At 48.6% G+C, this 23,024-nt stretch overlaps 1 protein-coding gene and 1 long non-coding RNA gene across 6 annotated transcripts in view; one reads left to right on the top strand and one right to left on the bottom strand.

Moving 5' to 3' along the window:
- Window positions 1–2,190: 2,190 nt before the first annotated feature.
- On the bottom strand, window positions 2,191–5,125 carry LOC149122566 (uncharacterized). 2 transcript variants are annotated; one of them, XR_016218914.1, is made up of 3 exons: window positions 4,491–5,125; window positions 3,452–3,542; window positions 2,191–2,928 (listed from the first exon to the last, which is right to left on the bottom strand). It is a non-coding gene; the product is annotated as an uncharacterized LOC149122566 (long non-coding RNA). The 2 variants fall into 2 exon arrangements; XR_016218915.1 differs by having other exon boundaries at window positions 2,513–2,647; window positions 4,491–4,628.
- The window catches only part of NMT2 (N-myristoyltransferase 2), a 58,374-nt gene continuing 40,467 nt past the window's right edge, over window positions 5,118–23,024 (top strand). The window contains exon 1 of one of the 4 annotated variants that reach the window (XM_051821427.3): window positions 5,118–5,464. In XM_051821427.3, coding sequence (XP_051677387.3) covers window positions 5,355–5,464 — 110 coding nt within the window. In that variant the 5' untranslated portion in view covers window positions 5,118–5,354. Of the gene's footprint in view, window positions 5,493–23,024 lie in introns of all 4 variants that reach the window. The other 3 variants (XM_051821428.3, XM_089311489.1, XM_089311490.1) reach the window with 3 other exon arrangements.

Below are 23,024 nucleotides of genomic sequence, written 5' to 3'. Positions count from 1 at the left end.
CTGTCACCCATATGTCTTAATCTCTCTAAATTTCCCATATTTTTATTTCTCTGAATTGCATTCTGGGCCATTATATTCAAATATTCTTGAGATCAAGTACTATGTAGTATTACTTTACAGCTAATGTGTAGTACTCCTCCAATGACAGACTGTCTTATGTAATTTTTTTAGTACAATTAAGACATTTTCAAATTTGTCAAAGCATATTCTATTATGGATAACAGTAATAAAGTCTATCCCTGTATTATATGTGGCTTTAAAAAGTTTATTATTGTTCTGGCCTGAAACATGTACTTTCTGGGGCTGGCATTGTGGTACAGCGGGTTGAACCACGCCACTAGCACACTGGAGTGCTCCTTGGAGTCCTGGCTGCTGCCCTTCCCATCCAGCTTACGGCTGGTGCACCTGGCAAGTCAGAGGAAGATGGCTCAGTTGCTTGAGTCCCTGCTACCCTTATGGGAAATGGAGCTCCTGGCTCCTGGCTTTGGTCTGACCCAAACCCAGCTATTGTAGCCATTTGGGAAGGGAATCAGCAGATGGAAGACCTCTCTCTTTCACCATCTGACAATCTGCCTTTCAAACAAATAAATACATCTTTAAAAAAATAAGATTAAAAAAGAAAAATGTACTTTATAAGCAGAAACAAGGGTAAGTCTCTGGTTATATATTTTTTAATCTATCTATTTTACTTGAAAGTCAAAATGAGAGAGAGAGAAAGAGAGAAAGTCTTCCATCCACTGGTTCACTCCCCAACTGGCTGCAATGGCCGGAGCTGCGCCAATCCAAAGCCAGGAGCCAGGAGCTTCCTCTGGGTCTCCCATACAGGTGCAGGGGCCCAAGGACTTGGGCCATCTTCTACTGCTTTCTCAGGCCACAGCAGAGAGCTGGATTGAAAGTGGAGCAGCTGGGTCTCAAACTGGCACCCATATGGGATGCCAGCACTGCAGGTAGCAGCTTTACCTGCTACGCCACAGCGCCAGCCCCTCTCTGGTTATATTTTAATTTTAGTAAAATTATATCAGCTCAGACTCATTAGTCTTGCTGCTATTAAAAAAAAGAGAGAAAATAGCAAGTGTCAGAGAGGATATGGACAGACTTTTGTAAAGTTGGTAGGAATGTAAAAATGCTGCAGCCATTATGGAAAACAGGGTGGCAACTCCTCAAAAAATTAAGCATAGGATTATATGACTCAGCAATTTCACTTCTGGGTATATATCCAAAAGAATTGGAAGCAGAGTCTTGAAGGGATATTTCCACATCAGTTTTCCTAGCATTGTCAATGGTCACCAAAAGGTGGAAGCAGTCCAATGTTCATCAGTGGATGAATGGATAAACAAAATGTGGCGTGTGTATAATGGAATATTTTTTTATTTTTTATTTTTTGACAGGCAGAGTGGACAGTGAGAGAGAGAGACAGAGAGAAAGATCTTCCTTTGCCGTTGGTTCACCCTCCAATGGCCGCCGCGGCCAGCGGGCTGCGGCCGGCGCACCGCGCTGATCCGATGGCAGGAGCCAGGAGCCAGGTGCTTTTCCTGGTCTCCCATGGGGTGCAGGGCTCAAGCACCTGGGCCATCCTCCACTGCACTCCCTGGCCACAGCAGAGGGCTGGCCTGGAAGAGGGGCAACCGGGACAGAATCCGGCGCCCCGACCGGGACTAGAACCCGGTGTGCCGGCGCCGCTAGGCGGAGGATTAGCCTAGTGAGCCGCGGCGCCGGCCTATAATGGAATATTATTTAGCCTTAAAAGGGAGGGAAATTCTGACACATGCAATACTGTAGCTGAACCTTGAGGACCTATGTTTCGTGAAATAAGCCAATCACAGAGACCGGCGCCGTGGCTCAATAGGCTAATCCTCCATCTTGCGGCGCCGGCACACCGGGTTCTAGTCCTGGTTGGGGTGCCGGATTCTGTCCAGGTTGCCCCTCTTCCAGACCAGCTCTCTGCTGTAGCCAGGGAGTGCAGTGGAGGATGGCCCAAGTACTTGGGCCCTGCACCGCATGGGAGACCAGGAGAAGCACCTGGCTCCTGCCTTCGGATCAGCTTGGTGCACCAGCCATGGCGGCCATTGGAGGGTGAACCAACAGCAAGCAAAGGAAGACCTTTCTCACCTTTCTCTCTGTCTCTCTCACTGTCCACTCTGCCTGTCCAAAAAAAAAAAAAAAAAAAAAAAAAAAAAAAAAAGCCAATCACAGAAGAGATATACTTTATAGCAGCCATCTAAAAGAGTCAAATTCATAGGACTTAGAATGGTGATTGATAGGAGGAAATGGAGAGGTTAATGGGTTGTAGTTTCAATTTTGCAAAATGGAAAATTTCCAGACACTAGTTATCCAACAATGTGAGTAGGCCAGTACATAACACTACTAGATGATAAAATTAAAAATGGGTAGGGTGGTAAACTTTATGTTGTGTATTTTAGCACAATTAAGAAAAACAAAAAAGTGTTCTAATATTATGCTTAAATAAAACAAGGCCAATGATATACAACCAAGGCCTTACATTTGTAATGGAGACGAGCCTGGCTGACTAGGAGTTTCCCAAGGGGCTCTTGAACATACTGGCAACCACTTTTCAGTATTCTTTTCTCCCAAATAAACTTGGATCTGAGATTCTGGAAGATGCCACTTGGTTCCAATTCTCCAAACTCTGGGAATAAGCCAGGGAAAGAAGCAGAAATACTTAGGAACAGAGTGAGCTCCATCAGTGACAATAGGATTTAGGTCATCTGTAAACGCTTTCCTCCTTCAAAAGACCAGTGCCGAGAAACATTTGTATCATATAACACTTCAGCCCGGGACTGTACAGAGGTCTGGATTAGCTTCCTTCTGTCCTGGGGAGCAGATGCTGGCTGTTTGTCTTTGTTTCCTCCTGTTTAACTGGTTCTGAAGCCTTCATTTTATTTCTCCAGGATGATTTGTTTTCACATGCTTTTGTAAAAAACAAACAAACAAAAAAAATGGCTCTTGGTCAAAGCTGCTGGAAAATTCAAATAAAGATGTCTCCTGCCTTGCCCTTGCCTTGGAACTCTTTCATCAGGGAACCCTTGTCACACGTTCCAGCGGCTGAGCTGACGCTTGCTGCTGGTCAGGTTCCTGGTTGCAGTTACCCAGTTTCAGTTCCTGGAGAAGGACTGCGATAATCTCACTGTCCCGTGTTCGCCTTCATTAAAAGTTTAAAAGCAAAGGCCACGCGTACCTTTCTGGTTCAGAAATTGCTGCAAGTGCAGCTGGTGCTGTGGCCCAGCAGCTTAAGCCCTGGCCTGGAACTCTGCACTCCAGCACCCCATATCAGAGTGCAGGCTGGAGTCCCTGCTAATGTGCATGGGAAGACAGCTGAAGGTGGTCTAATATAATATATTATAAATAACATATTATTATATAATAATAATATATTACCTGGGCCCCAGCCACCCACGCATGCAGGAGATCAAATGAAATTCTTGGCTCTTACCTTCTGCCTGGCCCAGCCCTGGCTGTTGCAGCCATTTGGGGAGTGAACCAGTGGATGGAAGATCTCTGTCTCTCCCTTTCTCCTTCTGTCACTGGAGTGTTAAACAAACAAATAATAAAGTCTTTAAAAAGATTCAATTGTTCAGAAACAGAATAGCTGTGATTTTCAAGGATAAAATTGCTTTCCCAGCGTGCATTGGCTCCATTTGCACTTTTTAAAAAAGATTTGTTTATTTGAAAGACCCAGCACCAGAGAGAGGGAGACAGAGAGAGCTCTTCTGTCTGTTGGTTCACTCTCCAAAAGGCCACAAAGACCAGGACCCGGCTAAGCTGAAGCGAGGAGCCAAAAACTCCATCTGATCTCCTGCGTGGGTGACAGGGACCCCAGTCCCAGTCCGTGGGCCACCCTCGGGGGCCTTCCCAGGCACATTAGCAGGGAGTTGCCTGGGAAGAGGGCAGCCTGAACTTGAGCCTGCACGCTGTGGGCTGTGTGAGCCCCCGCTCCTCCCACCACCTGCGCCTCTTATAGAACCTTCTCTGTGCTCAACAGCAAACAGCTGAAGGCTTTGAAATCGCCCGGTAGTTTCCATTTTCAGGTGTTTCCACTTCATTGCATTTCAAAGGCATCGTTTGGGGGCGGGGGAGGGCCTTGGGAGAATCACAAAACGCTCCCAATACCTCTGCAAATAAGGGACTCACTCGGAACATTTCAGGTGGCTTTTTATTATTGTTATTTGACAGACTGAGAGACAGAGAGAAAGGTCTTCCTTCCGTTGGTTCACTCCCCAAATGGCCGCTATGGCCGTTGCTGCGCCGAAGCCAGGAGCCAGGTGCTTCCTCCTGGTTTCCCATGCCGGTGCAGGGGCCATCCTCCACTGCCCTCCCGGGCCACAGCAGAGAGCTGGACTGGAAGAGGAGCAACCGGGACTAGAACCCGGCGCCGCAGGCGGAGGATTAACCACGTGAGCCACGGCGCCGGCCCTCAGGTGGCTTTTGAAAGTCTCCTTTTGCGCCCCAGCCGTTCTTCAGAGCCATCTTACCACCGCCTTGGAGAACCACCACGCAGACTTCCGGGGGCCTGCCAGGGCCTCTGAACGCTGCGCATCTCCGGAAAGCAATGCTGCGCGCAAAACGCAGCCGCCAACGGGCGTCCGCGCTTCCCCGGCCGTGGACTCGGCGGTCCCTCGTGGCGCGCGTCCCTCTGCAGCTCGCCGTGTCCAGGAGGCCCTCCGCGCTCGCTCGGAAGTCCAGGTCACGACTTTCACTTAAAACCCTGCAGCCCCGGGGAGTGGACAACGTCCCCTTCTCCCTCGGGGTGCTTTTTTTGGGGTCGGAGCCGACTGTGCGTGGCATCCAGCGAAATAACGGGCAGCTCCGGACTTTTCCGGCCGCATTTTACAGGACTGCAAGGCGGGTGGGAAGGCCGGAGGCACCTCGTTTGGACTTTTTGGTTTAAGAACGTATTAGATGTCTTCAGATAAATGAAACGGAATTCTTAAAAAGCGAGGGGGCGGGGAGAGCTGGAACTCACTGACCGCGGCACGCCTACGCCTGATAACAATCCCTGCCCAAGGCCTAGAGCGCTCCGGCCATGCCGACATGGAAAATCGCGTGGGCTCCACGAAGATGTCCAGAATGCCCACGCACAGGACTGCGCGCCTGCACGCTGCAGCCTGGCGTGCAGAGCCCGGGACCGAGGAGGGAGGCCACCGTTCGGACGCGCCCCGCCCCCGGGCCGGCTGTGGGGGCGGGGCGGGGGCGGGGCCGGCCGGTTCGGGGCGGGGCCGGGCGCGGCGGGCGCGGCTCCCGGGCTCCGGAGCGGAGCAGCACCGCGAGCTGCACTAGAGGGAGCTGCCGCCGCGCCCGCCGCCCCGAGCGCCGCCTCCCCAGCCCGCGCCGCCGCGATGGCGGAGGACAGCGAGTCTGCAGCCAGCCAGCAGAGCCTGGAGCTGGACGACCAGGACACGTGCGGCATAGACGGGGACAATGAAGAGGAGACTGAGCACACCAAAGGGTAGGAGACGACGCATGGGCGCCCCAGGGTGAGACCGCGCGCGCTGAGCCGCTCCGGCTCCCGGGGTGCGGGGGACCCTCGGCCGCTCTGGCCCGCGATGGCGTCGCTTCGGCCCCAAGACCATTGTGAGGTCTGCGTGGCGTGGCTCTCAGGGGAGCGCGCGGTGGGGGCGAGGCCCAGGGTGGGCGGGGAGGCTGGGGCCCCAGCCTGGGACCGGCGCCGCGGCTGTCACCTGCCGCGCGCCCCCGCTGGCGGGCTCGCCCATCCCCGCCGGCGGTCCGGGCCCCGTGGGGGCGGCGCGCCGCCCTCGCCCGCGGGTGGCTCCGGGTGCGAACGGCGGAGAGGCGCGCCGCCCTTCCCTTTGTGGCAGCCGCGGCGCGTGGGATGCAAGTCGTCTTCCTCTGATCCTTGCCATCCCTCCTGAAGTCCTTTCACGCCCTCCCCCTTCCCGCAGCCGCCGCGGCCACCTGGAAAGAAAAAAAATACGTGCTGGGGAGTGGCGTGGAGCGGCGCCCCTGGGGGCTTCGGGTCTGCTGGCGGCGAACTGTGCAAAGTTCTGCGCCCCTGGCCCGGCGAGGGGCGCCGCGGGGCCCCGGGCTCTGCGCGCTCCTGGGCGCGGTGGCCTTTGCCGCCGCCACGCGGGTCCGCCGAGCGCCCCGGAGCTGGGCTGACCCGCCGAGCTGTCCGGCTTTGCCTGGCTGGTGATTGATCTCCGGAGTCAAAGGCACCAAGTGTTCTAACACTTGATCGGGTTTCTTAAGCCTTTGCGCCTGTCCTCCTTTTCTGCGCGGCAGACTTGGTCGGCTCTCCTGTTGGAGAGAAAGATTGCTTCAGGTCCAGGCCGGTATTGAAGTTGTCTTTGTAGAGGCAGGGGGTGGTTTTAAATAAAGACTGGTGTCATTTCATCGGTGGTGTTGGCATCGCCCTGCTGGACTGAGACGGTGCGCTGGTGCGGAGCCGTTTCTGCTGCCCCCTTAGAAGTGAGATTTGGCAAGCATGGTGACCGTGTCGAAGTGGGTCATCCTAAAAACATTAGACGGAGGCCTGCGTCACGGAGAGCTGATTTGTTCCCTTCACTGAAGAGAGATTCTTTAAATGATTGAGGGTTGGTGGCGTCTAGTATTTGCATTCTGTTTAGTATCTACTTTAAGATTTATTTTAAAAAGGAACATTTATTGACCTTTAACGTGCTATAAATTATTAAATAAAAGATAAAAAAAAAGCTGACTGCATGTGTCTGTCGTTTGCAAGAGCTTTTTTTAAAAAAATTTGCAGTGAATACTTCAGTGGCAGCTGCAAGTACTGAATGTTATTATTCAAATCTAGAATTTTTTTTTTGAGAGGAAATTGTACAGAAATCTGAGCCCAAGTTCCGTTTGTGCAGTGATGGAGATTTGCCTGTGATACGTAAATATAAATACATGGGAACTTCAAAAAGTTTGTGGGAAATGGCACTAAAAGATACGTTTATTCCGGTGCAAAAAATTTTGAAATCCCTGCATACATGGTTTTGAAACAATAGCTCCATTGCTGGAAATGGGCCCAGATCCAAGTATGATAAATTACCGAGATAACTTCAGCACAGGTCTGCTAACCTTTCTGGTGAGACCCTGCACTTCTCGCTTCTTTCCTGTAATTTGTGCTTATTGTTCTTCGTGTGAGTGACATTCTAGGTTAATTAGGGCTTCATTTTTGTACAAAACAACAATGTCCGTGGTACAAAGAATTCATCATGAATGCACATTGATCGGGCACAGTTCCCTGCTGTCTTGCTCGAGGCTGTTGGAAGTTCCCAGAGTAGCACCCACAGGCCTCTTTCGAGGGTTACAGTTTTGAACATCACTCGTTAATTATATGTTAGCACAGTTACTCACAACTTAGAGATGCGTAGTGGACTGCGCGTTGTTGTAACAAAGACTAGATAATCTGGTGGCAGTTTCCAATGGGAAAATGTTATTAATGTATTTGTGTGGTCTATTTACATGTAAGGGAATTAGTAAAACTCCAAGCTGCTGCTCTTGTTGGATTGCTTTTTGGGATTTGACAATTGCAGTGTTTTGTGGAGTGATTTTATTTGGCTCATGTACTGATGATAGTGCTTGGTAGAAACTTCCGGTTTTCAGTCCTCAAGTTGGAAAGTGTTAGAATGTGCGTGACTTCTCTTTCCTGCAAGTGGCGTCTTCATTGTCCTCTAACTTGAGCGAGTAGCAGATAGTGAGCTTCTGGAGAAATGAGTGGGCGTTACCCTTCCCCTTTGCAGGGCACACTGTCCCGCCATGCAGCTAGCGCAGCCGTTAAGGTGCTTCTGAAGTGGCACAGGGGTTAAGCCACCTCCTGGGACAGTGGTATCACTTAATGTGCTTGGGAAGCAGAAGAAGATGACCCAAGGACCTGGACCCCTACCTGGGAGACCCAGATGGAGTTCCTGGCTTCTGCCTGGCCCAGGCCTGGCTGTTATGGGCACTTGGGAAGTGAACCTCTCTCTTTCTCTCTTGCTTTTTCAATTAAATTAATAGATAAATAAATAAAATCTTTTTTTTTTTTTTTTAAATGATGCCACTTGGGATGCCTGCATCCCATTATCTGAATACTTGGTTTGAGTTCTGGCCCCTCTGCATCTGACCCAGCTTTCTGCTGATGTGAACCCTGGGAGGCAGCAAGTGATGGCTCAAGTACCTGGGGCCCTGCCACCCATGTGGGAGACAGAGATTGAGTTCCAGGCTCCTGGCTGGAGCCTGGCCCAACACTGGCTGTGTGGGTATTTGGGAAATTAACGAGTGGATGAAAATCTTACTCTCTATTTCTCTCTCTCTCTCTCTCTCTTCCCCTGCCTTTCAAATAAAATGAAAGTAAGTAAATAAAAATTTAAAAGGAAGGTTGTTGCTTTGAGGCCACTGGTTAGTGATTAGTACATAGAGTGAGAATTTTCTGATTAGTACCCTGGTGGTTTGAAATAATTAATTTACCATACCATTCACTGTAGTATACTTGCTAGCTGTTTTTAGACACACATAAGTTAAAAGTAGAGCCTCAAGTAACAGGAGGATATCTAATTCTTGCTTTGCACCAAAATGTAAAGATTGCATATGCTTTTGTTTTCATAGTTTTCTTTATGGATTAAAAAGGATATGTTGTCTTGTGGATAACGCCAAGTGTCCATGAATGAAATATGAGGCATTTTATGTTTCATTGAGAGCAATAGCATAGGCATTATAAAATACTTGGCTCTCACTATCTTTATGTGTTATTTTTGATGGAAAAATGTACTCTTTGCTTAACTTTTTGGCTCACCCAAGTGTGGAAGTGGCACACTGTTATAAGAATTCCATGAATCCCAAAAAACATAGTGGAGAGGAAGGATTGCCAGTTTTAATCTGTGGGACTGTATTCAAAAAAATAAAGTTTTGTTGTTTTCAAACAATGTGAAGCGATTAGAACCAGGCTGACCGAGGATTCTCTAGAAAGAGCTTTTTTTTTTTTTTTTTTTTTTTTTTGACAGGCAGAGTGGACAGTGAGAGAGAGAGAGACAGAGAGAAAGGTCTTCCTTTGCCGTTGGTTCACCCTCCAATGGCCGCCGCGGCCAGCGCGCTGCGGCCGGCGCACCGCGCTGATCCGATGGCAGGAGCCAGGAGCCAGGTGCTTTTCCCGGTCTCCCATGGGGTGCAGGGCCCAAGCACTTGGGCCATCCTCCACTGCACTCCCGGGCCACAGCAGAGGGCTGGCCTGGAAGAGGGGCAACCGGGACAGAATCCGGCGCCCCGACCGGGACTAGAACCCGGTGTGCCGGCGCCGCTAGGCGGAGGATTAGCCTAGTGAGCCGTGGCGCCGGCCTAGAAAGAGCTTTTGTAACACTTGATTTACAGGAATAAGTACATTCGTCTTTGTAGAGAGCTTGAGGGAGCCGGAAAACTTCCAAGCAAATGAAAAGTTGTAAGATTTATACTTTCCTTTTTTAAAAATTAATGAATGAATTTGAGAGGCAGAGAAAGAAAGAAATCTCCCGTCCACTGGCTCCTCCCCAGTGGCCGTAACCGCTGGGATTGGGCTCTGCTGAAGCTGGGAACTGGGAGCCCAGTCCAGGTCTCCGACACCGGCAGTAGGAACGCAAGGAAGCTGGAATCGGGAGCAGAGCTGGAACCCGAAGCCGAGCAGTCTGCTGTGGATGCGGGTGTCCCAGGCGGCGTCTTTTTTTTTTTTCCTTTTAAGACTTATTTGTTTATTTATTTGAAAGTCAGAGTTACACAGAGAGAGGAGAGGCAGAGAGAGAGAGAGAGAGAGAGAGAGAGAGAGAGAGAAGGAGAGGGAGGGAGAGAGGGAGGTCTTCCGTCTGATGGTTCACTCCCCAATTGGCTGCAATGGCTGGAGCTGTGCTGATCCGAAGCCAGGAGCCAGGAGCTTCTTCCAGGTCTCCCACGCAGGTGCAGGGGCCCAAGGACTTGGGCCATCTTCTACTGCTTTCCCAGGCCGTAGCAGAGAGCTGGATCGGAAGAGGAGCAGCTGGGACTAGAACCAGTGCCCATTGGGATGCTGGTGCTTCAGGCCAGGGCATTAACCTGCTGTGCCACAGCACCGGCCCCCCAGGCGGTGTCTTAACCGCTGTGCCCAACTCCCAGCCCATTTATGTTGCTTCCTGGCAGAGACAGCTTCTTAGATGAATTATTAGAAAGATGATTTTTGTTCCCCTGTAGGTGGCCAGGTTATTTACAAGATGAGTCTCCTAGGAGCTTAGGTAGATGTGGGTGGATCTTTAATGTTTAATACTCTACCCATTATCATTATTATTTGAGAGACAGACAGAGCTCCCATCTTCTGGTTCTTTCCCCAAAATGCCTGCAACAGCCCAGGCTGGGCCAGGTAAAAGCTGGAGCCAGGAGCTGCATCCTGGCCTCCCACCTGGGCGGCTGTCACTGCTGCCTCTCGGGATCTGCATTAGCAGCAGCAGGAATAGGAGCTGGGGCCAGGACTTGGACCTGGGCGCCCTGATGTGCGTGTGGGTTTCTTATCCATTAGGCCAAACCCCAGCCCCGGTACTCTTAGTCGTTCCTGGTGGGTTTGTGCTTTCTGTTGGTCTTCTGGGGGGTCTGGGGGAATCACTGAGGGCAGTGCACACTGCTGAGGAGCTGGCTGACCCTCAGTGCCTTCTTGCCCTTGCCCAATTGATGGGCATCTTCTCCGCTGGCAAAATGCTCCTGCGAGTGGTCGTTATCTCGTAGTCTGTCACCCACAGTAAGCAGGTTCAGTGTCACAGAGTCGCTCCATCGGCCTCCGATAAAATGAGTGTTTAAGTTGGTCGCAAAATCAAATCTCTCTTCTTGCTTTCTCCACATTGCCTTTGAGAGTGCGCATGTTCTAGACAGATGGGTGATGTTCATCCCCTTTCCACTAAGAGAGCTTTTCCGTGAATATTTACTCTGGTAAAATAGGAGGCAGCTATTAAGACTATGTAAGGGGATAAAAATAAATATGAGTATGTCTTCGTTGGCAGATAGGTGACTGAATTAATCAGTCCCTGGGGAAGATAGGGAGTAGTTTTAGTATTTGAGAGTTAAGATTTTAAAAAAATATTTATTTATTTATTTTCATCTTGAAAGAAATAGAGACAGACAGAGAGGCATCCATAGATTTACCCCCCTAATGCCTATAACAGCCAGCGCTGGACTAGCCTGAAGCCACCAGCCCAGAATTCCATCTGGGTCTCCCAAGTGGGTAGCAGGAGCCCAGCTACTTCAGCGTCGTCTGCTGTCTCCCATGATGTATTAGCAGGAAGCTGGATTAGAAACTGAGGCACTGGGACTCAAACCAGGCACTCCAAAATGGAATGCAGCTACCCCAAGCTCTGGCTTAGTCCACTGCACACAATGCCCAGAGAAAGAAGATGGCAAAGATATTTTTATGACTTTTTTTTTCTTAGAAAAATAAAAAATCTATTTGCAAAGATGAAAGAAAACTTTGGAATTCTTCAAATTCTTCTGCCACTCCCCATTTGGGGGGGGAATGGAAGCTGTGCTGTGTGCAGCATGTTGTTAAATATGACTTTGTCAATTATTGGAACTGACTGTGGGAACCTCCCCTTAGTCTGCTCCACGGAATTGGTGGGAAAATGCAGAAACTCCCTGTAACTCTCCATGGGCTTTTCTTGTCCTGGAAAATTCAGGGGATAACTCAAGACTGCCCCTTGTGAAATTTGATCTGGTATCAACCCACTCTAAATGGAAAGATGTATTCACACCCTTGCCCAAGGGACCTCTTCAATTCAAGAAATAGAGTTTGAAATAATCAAGTATCTGCTAAGACTTGCACCTGAAATGATGACATCACCCTTTGGCCAGAACAAAGTTTTTCCTGAGATTGAATAAAATACGGAAAATCTCTAGGTATAGGATGCATACTTTGTGGTCTTTCTTAGCACCGGTGTATATTATGCATCTGTATTAGATAAAATCGCCGTATTTAAACAAAAGCAAGTCTGTTCCAAATTCTGGAAGGAAGGTGATTGATTGGATTGTTGTTACTCAGTTGAAAATATGCTAATGGCTTCTACTGATTATAAGAGTGAAACGTGCTTATTAAAAATTCAAAACAATAAGTAGAGTGTGTAAAATAGAAGGTGAACGCCCCTAGTTATCTTTTCCCCTAGACATGCTAGTTTAATTAGCAGTTTAATGAACTCATTTTAATCTCTGTGTGTTGACAGTAAGTACAAACATACTTTACATGGGGTCACTTGTTACTGTGTATTTTTCACTGCCTCTTAGTGTTGTCGGGTAGAACTTTCCAGGATAATAGAAATGTCCAGTCTGATAGTCATTAGCTTTGCAGAACTTGAAATGTAGCTAGCGTGACTGAAGAAATGACATTTTGTTCAGTTTTAATTAATCTTAATTAAAACAGCCCTTTGTGACCAGTAGCTGTCATATTGGACAACTCAGCTCATGTCTTTTTTTTTTTTTTTTTAAAGATTTATTTACTTATTTGAAAGGCAGAGTTACAGAGAGGCAGGGGCAGAGAGAGAGAGAAAGAGGTCTTCCTTCCTCTGGTTCACTCCCCAGATGGCTGCACCGGCCAGAGCTGGGCCAATCCAAAGCCAGGAGCCAGGAGCTTCTGGGTCTTCCATGTGGGTGCTGGGGCCCAAACACTTGGGCCATCTTCTACTGCTTTCCCAGGCCGTAGCAGAGAGCTGGATCAGAAGTGGAGAAGCCGGGACTCGAACTGGTGCCCACATGGTATGCTGGCACTGCAGGCAGTGGCAGTACCCGCTACACCACGGCACCAGCCCCTAGTCCTTGTTTTGCCTTTGAGTTTTGTTTATAAGCATTCACAGTGCTGAAAGTACTTATTTTCCTGTCTTTTGTAGAATACATCAAGTTTCTTTTTTTTTTTTTTTTTTTTAAGATTTATTTATTTATTTGAGAGGCAGAGTTCTAGACAGAGAGAGAGAGAGAAAGGTTTTCCACTAGCTGGTTCACTCTCCATATGACCACAACAGCTGGAGCTGGGCTAATCAGGAGTCAGAAACTTCTTCCAGGTCTCCCACGTGGGTGCAGGAGCCCAAGCACTTGGACCGTCCTCCACTGCTTTCTCAGGCCATTAGCAGGGAGCTGGATCAGAAGTGGAGCAGCCGGGACTCAAACTGGTGCCCATATGGGATGCTGGCGCCACAGGCAGAGGCTTAACCTACAACACCACAGTGCCGGCCCCTAATATATCAGTTTTAATTCTTTTTTAACCTTCTAGAAATGCTCATGAAATTTCAAACAAGCGTATTTTTAATGTATATTTATGAATATAAAAAATTAACCACTACCTCCAATATTTAATACCTCACGGCACAAAAATGTGTAGAATGTTTAATTCCTCCTTGCTTTCATTTCCTAGGTTTTGCTGAAGTAACCTGACGTTTTAATTGCATGTGGCTTCTTTGAAATTTTTTGCCCTTGTATCCATAAAGACTTTTTTCTAAACTTTTCCATTCTATTTCACACCCATGTTATTAAAAGCCAGCTTTACTGTTTTTAATGCCTGAACACTGTGTCGTGTAAGCCACACACTTTCCTTTCAATACTTTCTCACTTAATTTTCCCCTAGAGTCTACGGATGATGTATTTCCTGAGTTCTTGGGGCTGGGGATGCCGGTCGTGGGCCCCCGCACGGGAACCAGCCGTTTTCCTTCAGGCGCCATAAACATAGTTTTATTGTCTTCTGGCTGTCAGTGGTGCACGTGTCTTCTCTGCCAGCCTGCTCTTTCTTTGTAGATAACCTTCTTCTTGGTCTCTGTTTTGACTTGTTTTCAGTCCTGAAGTTTCTAGGATTTTATCCCTGCCCTCTGAGCAGGGAGCTTCCATGTCCTTTACCTTCTTGGATGACCTTTGCTTTAATACCTACACAAAATAGCTCGAGCTAATAAATATGTATGAGGGTTTCTTGGAGATGGACATTCTCATGGTCCTCTAGCCCGTCCAAGCTGCGGCCAACTTCCCCGCATCTCCGGGCTCCGCCTATTTTTGCTGCTTCCTCAGCCTTTGTCCCTCTCCCGTCTCCCCCTGAAGAATCACTGCTGCTGTGCACAGTGTACCGATGTCTTTGTAGACAGCAGCAGAGGGGAAGCTGATTATAGCGGGAAACAACTGCGGATCCCGTGACAGGCATCATTGCTCACCTACGGGAAGTTGTTACCGTCCATGCCCCTCTGGGGGCCAGTGCTCCCGCGGTGTCCTCTGTCCCCCAGAGAACGTTCCACCCATCTGGCGGTACCTCTTCTCCAATGGAAAGTCCAGCTCCACTGTCCTTTCTGTCATGGTCTTTATAGCCTGAGGTGACCCCCAGCAGAGGCCCTGCAGCCCACGCTGCACTTGCGCTTCCCATGTACTGGACACCAGTTCCCCCCCTTGCCGTCTCCCAGTTACCTGCTCAGGCTCCAGACCCTTGATCTGCTCCCACAGAATCTGTAGCTCCTAGAGATAAGTGACTTGTCCATCAGGTGGCTGGGAGTTGGGAAACAGAGTTCTTTGCATCTGCTGTTGAATGCCTGTGCATCACGTCTACAAACTGCCTCAAATAAAAGAAGATTTTATTAAGCATATCAAAATAAGGTATGACTGGCCTTTACTGGAACCCGGGACCAGCATGTTAGCAGTCCAAGGTTCTATCTCTCTCCAGCCTTTTCTCCCTCTCTGCCTCCTCCTCTCAGTCACTCGCTAACTGTCCAGAGATCTGTCAGATTCTCCAGACTGGTTTCTGGCCGACAAGGGAATGATCCAGGCTGATCCAGTCAGCAGGAACTGACCAAGACATATGTCAGAACGGGTCTACACACGCTGACATGTGTGTCCCTGTCTGCACACACGTAGATTACAGCACGGAGACCACATCTTGCGTCTGAGACCCCTGTCATGTCTGGTTCATTGCATGCACTGGGAGCTTCATAAAAGTGTGTTGAGTGGACTGCAGTGATTCTAAGTGACCACTGGCTAATTTCTGACTTTTAAAATGTCCTCCTGTGTGCGTTAGAAACATGAGAAGGATTTCCTTATTCTGTTTCTAAATGGAAGGACTTAGACTGTAGAGTTGTAGTTGAGTTTTATGCTGGATAGGCCCCAACATGGTAAAATAACATTCAGTTTTAAATTTTTATTTATTTATCTCGTTTTTATGAAATAGAGCGAGATCTTCCATCCACTGGTTCACTCCCCAAATGTCTGCAACATCTGGGGCTGAGCCAGGCCAAATCCAGGACCCTAGAACTCCACCTGGGTCTCCCACGTGGGTGTCAGAGGACCCGAGTACTTGAGCCATCACCTGCTGCCTCTCAGAAGGCACAGTAGCAGGAAGCTACGTCAGAAGTGGAACCAGGAATTGAACCAGGAATACTGATACAGGATGCGGGCATCCCAAGCGGCAACTTAATTGCTGAGCCCAAGTGCCCACCAGTAATTTGTTGAACTCCTGATATGTGCTGTGTACTTTCTGTGGTTGTTTATTGTTCTCATTGAATCATTACCAAACAGGCAAGCAGACCGCGTCTTAGCATAGCTTGAGTGACTTGCCCCAGCCCACTTTTGATTCGAACTTGGATCTCTCTGTGAACCTGTGCCCTTCTATAAACTGTCTGGTCTCGGGGACTCTCAATAAAGATTAGTTTGTTTCATGTTCCACACTCATCTCCCCGTAAATCTTAGGTTAGCAGCTGAGCACCTTGGGTCTCTTAAAGGACCACTTTTAACCAGGCCATCAATAAAGTTCGCAGTAAGATTTTGTTTTTCCCCATGGCCGGATCATCCCCACTTGGGCCATCTTTGTCTACTTTCCTAGGCTCATTAGCAGGGGGCTGGATTGGAAATGGAGCAGCCAGGACTCAAACCCATGCCATATGGGATGCTGGCGCTGCAGGCAGAGGCTTAATCCGCTACACCACGGCGCCAGCCCCAGTATGTGTTCTTTGGTGTCTAAGAAGAGCTCCAAGTCCACCTTTGTGACTCCCGATGTGCCATTTGCACAGCCTCACCACCTTGGCCTAAGACCTTTGATCTCATTCATGGAGATTGTTCCCTCTCTCTGGTCTCTGGCCCTTGCTCTTAGGCGCATAGCACAGGCTCATTTTCAGTCTTTCTGCCTTGGATCCTCCATGCTATTTTCTCTCTCTCTCTCTCTCTCTCAGCTTGTTTTCTTTTCAAAACCATCTGCAGCTCTTTGTTCTGGGCCACGATTTGGTGGGTTCTCGTGACCTCATAAGTGGTGGTTCTGTCTTTGTTGCAGAACCGACCAGTCTTGCTTCTTTTGCAACCTCATGGCTCTTTCCTCGTGGGTCTAACTGCAAAAGATGATGGCTTTCCTTCGATAGCATGTAAATCTTGCCCCTTCTTCCCAAGATTTTTCTGGAGAAAAAAACATATCCTGTAAGGATTTCATACAAATATGGAACATTTCTGTAATGAAATCAGTTGACTAGCTCCATGATCAGCATTGAGATATATTTTTAAAGGGCATAAGAAATGAAAATTTGGGGGGGGGGTGTTTGGTCCTCTTAATTAAGCCATCAGCTAAGATGCCCACATCCTACATCCCAGTGGCCTGGGTTCAATGCCCAGCTCTGGCTCCTGACTCCAGCTTCCCACTAACATGGACCCTGGCAGCAGCAGTCATGGCTCACGTGGGTAGATTCCTGTCACCCATGTGAGAAATCTGAATTACATTCCTGGCTTCCGGGTTCAGACTCCTGCGCTATGGCGCAGCGGTATACTACCACCTGCAATGCCAGCATCCCACACGAGTGAAAGTTTATGTCCTGAATGCTCCCTGCTAATGTGCCCAGGAAAGCAGTGGAAGGCAGCCTGAGTGTTTGGGCTGCTACCACCCATGTGGGAGACCCGGATGGAATTCCAGGCTCCTGGCTTCAGCCTGACTCAACCCTAGATGATGTGGCCATTTGGGGGATGAACCAGCGGATGGAAGCTCTCTCTCTCTCTCTCCGTGTCTCTCCTCTCCTTCTGTAACTCCACCTTTTAAATAAATAAAATAGGCTGGCGCCGTGGCTCACTAGGTTAATCCTCCACCTGCAGCGCTGGCACCCCAGGTTCTAGTGCCGGTTAGGGTGCCGGATTCTGTCCTGGTTGCTCCTCTTCCAGTCCAGCTCTCTGCTGTGGCCCAGGAAGGCAGTGGAGGATGGCCCAGGACCTTGGGCCCTGCACCCGCATGAGAGACCAGGAGGAAGCACCTGGCTCCTGGCTTCGGATTGGCGCAGTGCACCGACTGTAGCGGCCATTTGGGGGGTGAACCAACGGAAGGAAGATCTTTCTCTCTCTCTCTTCCCCTGTCTAACTCTGCCTGCCAAAAAAAAAAAAAAAAAAAGAAGTAAATAAAATGAAATAAAATAAATCTTTTAAGAAAATGTAAAGGTTAGAGGCAAGAGAAGGATTGTCTCCTGGGGCAGGAAGCCCAGGGCATGTCCTCAGCAACTTCACTTACTAGCACTTTCCCTCTGCACCTGACACAGTGCTGAGCCTGTGGTAGATTTTCAGTGAATACTTGATAATGGGTGCTGGTAGGTTGCTGGTAGGTGGACTTCAGCATCGAGGCTATAGGGAAGTATAGCTTTCAACTCCTTTTTAAAATTTTTTTTATTTTTTGTTTGAAGGCAGAAAAACTGAATGAGAGGAACAGAGAAAGGCTGGCAAACAGAGATCTTCCATCCATTAGTCCACTCCCCTGATGCCTACAATAGCCAGAGCTGGGCCAGAGTGAAGTCAGGAGCCTGGGACTCAATCCAGGTCTTCCCCATGGGTGGCAGGGCCCCAACCACTTGAGCCCCCACTTGCTGCCTCCCAGGGTGTGCATTAGTAGGAAGGTGGAATTAGCGGTGGGACCAGGACTGGAACCCAGGCACTCCAGCGTGGGATGCACGCATCCCAAGTGGCATCTTAGCAGCAGCACCAACAGCCTGCCCTGCTCCCTCTCATCAGACATGTGTGATTAATGTCAGCTAATGTAGGGCATCAGACTGAATAAACTCCTCTGTCACACACACACACTCACACACGTTTACGTAAATCACACAATGACAATACAACACATTTACCACTTCAGAAGATGCCAGCCATGGGAACATTGAGGGAAGAAGGCCTAAAATATTCCTACTCCCAAAGCAGAGAATTTACAAAACGCTCCGTGTCCCCCACTGTATTTCTAGCCTCCGTACCTGGCTGTGATATGTTTGCGTAAGCCCAATTGCTAGTCAGGTATTTTGAGCATCCTTGGTCGCCAGATGATTTAAAATGCAAACATCACGGTAGTACAGATTTGATTCTCCTGATGAAAACAAGCCGCTCGTTTCAGGGTAGAAATGTGCTGCTATTTTTAAACCTCTAGGATACCATTTGACAAGGTCTTAATGTATCTCCAAAAATGAGCACGTGTTCTATTTGAGGACTAGGAACAGGGGAATTGGAATCTAGAGCTCAAGTGCTATTTCTCAGACAGTTTCCCTATCGGACGTATCTTTCATATTTTGACTTCACAGAAGAGTGAATTATCCATTGAATTTAATTTTCCCTTTTAGAGGAGAATCTCAGTGGCCATTGCTAATTGGGTTCCTTTTCTTTAAAACAAACAAACAAACAAAAAATCTGTTAGGCCTACTACAACAAGCAGGAGTGAACCCGCGAGGCCTTGCTCCTAATAAGCTCTGGCAAGTGGACGTCACCCACATTAACTCCTTTGGTAAACTTAAGTTTGTCCATGTGGTGGTAGATACTTATTCAAAGGCTGTATTTGCAACAGCCCAATCCAGAGAAAAGGCTAGTAATGTCCCAATCCAGAGAAAAGGCTAGTAATGTGATAAAGGCGGTTAGGGTTAAGTCAGCCATGCTGGTCCTTGGTGTCCCCTGGACCATAAAGACTGATAACGGGCCGGCGCCACGGCTCACTAGGCTAATCCTCCGCCTGCGGCGCTGGCACCCCGGGTTCTAGTCCCGGTTGGGGCGCCAGATTCTGTCCCGGTTGCTCCTCTTCCAGTCCAGCTCTCTGCTGTGGCCCGGGAGTGCAGTGGAGGATGGCACAAGGGCTTGGGCCCTGCACCTGCATGGGAGACCAGGAAGAAGCAACTGGCTCCTGGCTTCGGATTAGTGTGGCACGCCAGCTGTAATGGCCATTTGCGGGGGTAAACCAACGGAAGGAAGACCTTTCTCTCTGTCTCTCTCTCACTGTCTAACTCTGCCTGTCAAAAAAAAAAGACTGATAACGGGCCAGCATATACATCACAGGAATTTAATCCCTTCCTGAGGTCCTGGAACATACAGTCTGCCACAGGTATCCTATACAACCCACAGGGACAGGCAATCATTGAAAGAACTCATAGATCTCTTACAAAGCCAGAAAAACAATCATATGCCCCTAGACCCACAGCTTGCTTTGACTGAGGTCCTTTTCACTATCAGTTTTCCTACTTTGATTCCCAAGGGGTCAGCCCAGCTTATAAACACTGGGGATCCTTTCCATCCCAGACCCCAGCCCCTGTGGTTAGGTGGAAAGACCCCCCGACAGGAAAATGGAAGGGACCACACCCTCTGCTAACCAAGGGCTGAAGATATGCTTGTGTCTTTCCAGGGAATGTGGGACAGTCCATTTGGGTACCAGCCAGAAACATCAAGCCTGCAACTGACAGCCAACCAGACCCAGTTGAAAAAGACTGAGACTCCGCCTTGTTATCAGACACACCTGCCCTATCATCCTACCCTGAGAAACTGCAAATAGCCACACTCGCTACTGCTTTATACCCCACTTAGCTCCTGTCAGCCACTCAAACAGCCCACAGCCTGTGTGCGGTCACGCCATTCCTGATAACCATTGTTCCTCATTCCTGCCCCTATCTGAGCAAGCACTCCTGTGGTCTCCTGTTTTGAGCACTGGTTAGTCAATGACGGGTAAGATCCCCTGGGGGACAACCTAAGACAGGCACAGCCGCGTACGGAGACCATGTGGAAACGGGGTCAACAATGGTATGGCCAAGAATCATGCCTCCCGTTGCTCAAAAATAAACGAAAAGGGTGATATGTGGTGGAATGAGAAGGCCATGCCAAGATGGCCACTAGCGAGCGAGCAGTCAGTTACTCAGGAATGGCTTCCGAAACCCCCTGGGAAACCACCTGGCAACAGAGCCTGCCTGACAACAGGCTGTGATTGGTTAGGGCATAAACTGCCCCTTGACTGGATTGGCTGCCTCGGCTATATAATCTGCTGTACCAACTGAAATAAATGAGTCTGCGGGCTGCTGGCCTCTGGCCCACTTTCACCCGACTCCTGGGTCTGTGTGGTGACTGCGCCCCTCACCATGCTCCTCTCTGAACAAATCCACAGCAACAATGGATGATCAGTGTCTTGCTCTTCCTTTGTTTCACTTTATGATCCACCCATGAGACGAAAGTCATATGCAGGGCTCTTTGAGATAAGCAGTTTGTGGGGAGAGATAATTAAGATTCTTGGGGGCCCTGTTGTTAGAGGGAAAACAGGCAAGGCACATCCCTTAAAAACTCAGAGGGCCTTGGTTCAGAGGGTCCGTTAGATCTTCCTGAAGTCTTAACCAAGGGTCTGACAGCTCTACCCTGGATTTGATTTTTTTTTTTCTTTTTTTGTCCTAAGGCCATTTCATAATTTAATGCTAATATATTGCTCTCTGGAGATGGAGATGGGAAGCAGTTTTATTTTTGAATCTGACAACTATGGGCTGGGTTTATAGTTTCTGTAAATTCAACTCAGAACCTAAATCATCAGTATTTAATTAATCTCTCTTCTCTCTCATTTTATTGTGGGCAGCCAGAAGTGGCCAACATTTTCTTTTCTTTTTTTAACTTTTATTTAATGAATATAAATTTCCAAAGTACAGCTTATGGACTACAATGGCTTTTTCCTCCCCATAACTTCCCTCCCACCCGCATCCCTCCCCTCTCCCACTTCCTCTCCCCTTCCATTCACATCAAGATTCATTTTCAATTATCTTTATATATAGAAGATCAATTTAGCATATATTAAGTAAAGCTTTCAACAGTTTGCACCCACACAGAAACACAAAGTGTAAAATACCGTTTGAGTACTAGTTATAGCATTAAATCACAATGTACAGCATATTAAGGACAGAGATCCTACATGAGGAGTAAGTGCACAGCGACTCCTGTTGTTGACCTAACAAATTGACACACTTGTTTATGGCGTCAGTAATCATCCTAAGCTCTTGCCATGAGTTGTGGCCAGCATTTTCAACACTTTTTCCAGAAATCTTTTCAGTTAAATCATAAAGTTCATTAGGCTTGTTGTCTGTTTTTCACATGTTCTCTGGGCGATAATGTTTGGGGTTTTTAGGTTTATTCTTTGTTTATTTGAAAGGCAGAGTGAGAGAGAGAGGAAGAAACAGAAATAAAAAGAGATCTCCCATCACTCCCCCAAATGGCTTTTATGTTTGAGCCAAAGCCAGGAGCCTCGAACTCCAATCAGGTCTCCCACATGCCCAAGTTCCTGGCCTCATCTGCTGCTTTCCCAGGTGCACTAGCAGGGAGCTGCATCAGAAGCGGAGCAACTGAGACTTGAACCAGAGTTCTGATATGGGATGCTGGACCTGTGTCACAGGTGGCAGCCTAATCTGCTGTGCCACAGCTCCAGCCCCATCTTGCAGACAGTTTTATAAGCATTCCTCTCCTGCATCAGAGGCATCCTTTCCTTGGTCTTCCATGCATTTGCTTTCTTCTTCTTCACACCATCAGGTCTCTCCAGCCAGTACCTCCTGTTTGGGTTGTTTATCACTTTCAGACACCAAATTTCTGCTTCAGGGTTCATTGCTACAGAGCAACAACTTGGGGACATAAAGCAATGCTCAATTACTACGCTTCCAGGTTTGGTGGCTCAGCAAGTTGGCGAAGGCGGACTGACACATGGAATCTCAGACAGTTGCCGTCATACCTGGGGCTGGCATCACTTGCACATTTGCCTCTGCTGATCGATCGCTCATGGCTTGATTGATTCTGTCTCGGTGCTAGCAGTTCCCCCTGCAGCCAGCAAATTCAGCTGCACTCTCTGGGGGGCCTGTCCACTAGGCTGGAGGTCTCAGAGCGCACCTGACTTCCCTCAGACGGAGAACCTCAAGGGAACAGGTGGAAACTGAATCGCCTTTTGTCACCCAGCCTGGGAACTCTCAGAATGTCACTTCCAACATGTACAGGGAGAATCGCAAGCCTCCCAGCCCCGCCCCGCTCTGCAGGGCAGGGAGTGGACCCACCTCTAGATGAGAGAGGTATCAGAAACTTTGTGGACATGTTTGAAAACTGCTCGCACCTGGTGTAATTGTCCAGTGAGTGAATGTGTAGCCAGGAAGTGGGCTTGTCGGCCTCACTCTCTGCTTGTTAGACTTTGCACAGTGCAGTTTGGCACTGTATTAGCAATTATGTTATGGTGGAACTTTCTTGTGTATATAATGTATTTTTGAAGAATGGGGACATGCATGGTACAGTACATTTACTCCAGCTGGGTTAGAAAGCTAACTTTTTCTCCCCAAAATTTCATTAAAATATTAGAATCAAAAAGCAGAGGAGGATATTTATGTACTTTTGGGATTGGAAAGGACTTTTAAAGCAAGATTTAACAGGCCGGGCAGGCCGGCGCCGTGGCTCACTAGGCTGATCCTCCGCCTTGCTGCGCCAGCACACCAGGTTCTAGTCCTGGTTGGGGTGCCGGATTCTGTCCCAGTTGCCCCTCTTCCAGGCCAGTTCTCTGCTGTGGCCAGGGAGTGCAGTGGAGGATGGCCCAAGTGCTTGGGCCCTGCACCCCATGGGAGACCAGGAGAAGCACCTGGCTCCTGGCTTCGGATCAGCGCGGTGTGCTGGCCACAGCGCGCCGGCCGCGGCGGCCATTGGAGGGTGAACCAATGGCAAAGGAAGACCTTTCTCTCTCTCTCTCTCACTGTCCTGTCAAAAAAAAAAAAAAAAAAAAAAAAAAAAAAAAGATTAAAAGCAAAAAAGCCACAAGGGAAATATTTTAAATGTTACAATACATTAAAAACCTTAAATGTCTATATAAGAAAAGA

The sequence above is a fragment of the Oryctolagus cuniculus genome, chromosome 13 (genome assembly GCF_051225735.1).
Source record: "Oryctolagus cuniculus isolate XC-2025 breed Fujian yellow rabbit chromosome 13, ASM5122573v1, whole genome shotgun sequence".
Taxonomy (NCBI): Eukaryota; Metazoa; Chordata; class Mammalia; order Lagomorpha; family Leporidae; genus Oryctolagus; species Oryctolagus cuniculus.
The sequence above is the reverse complement of the archived record's forward strand: the minus strand, read 5'-3'. Positions and strand labels throughout refer to the sequence as shown.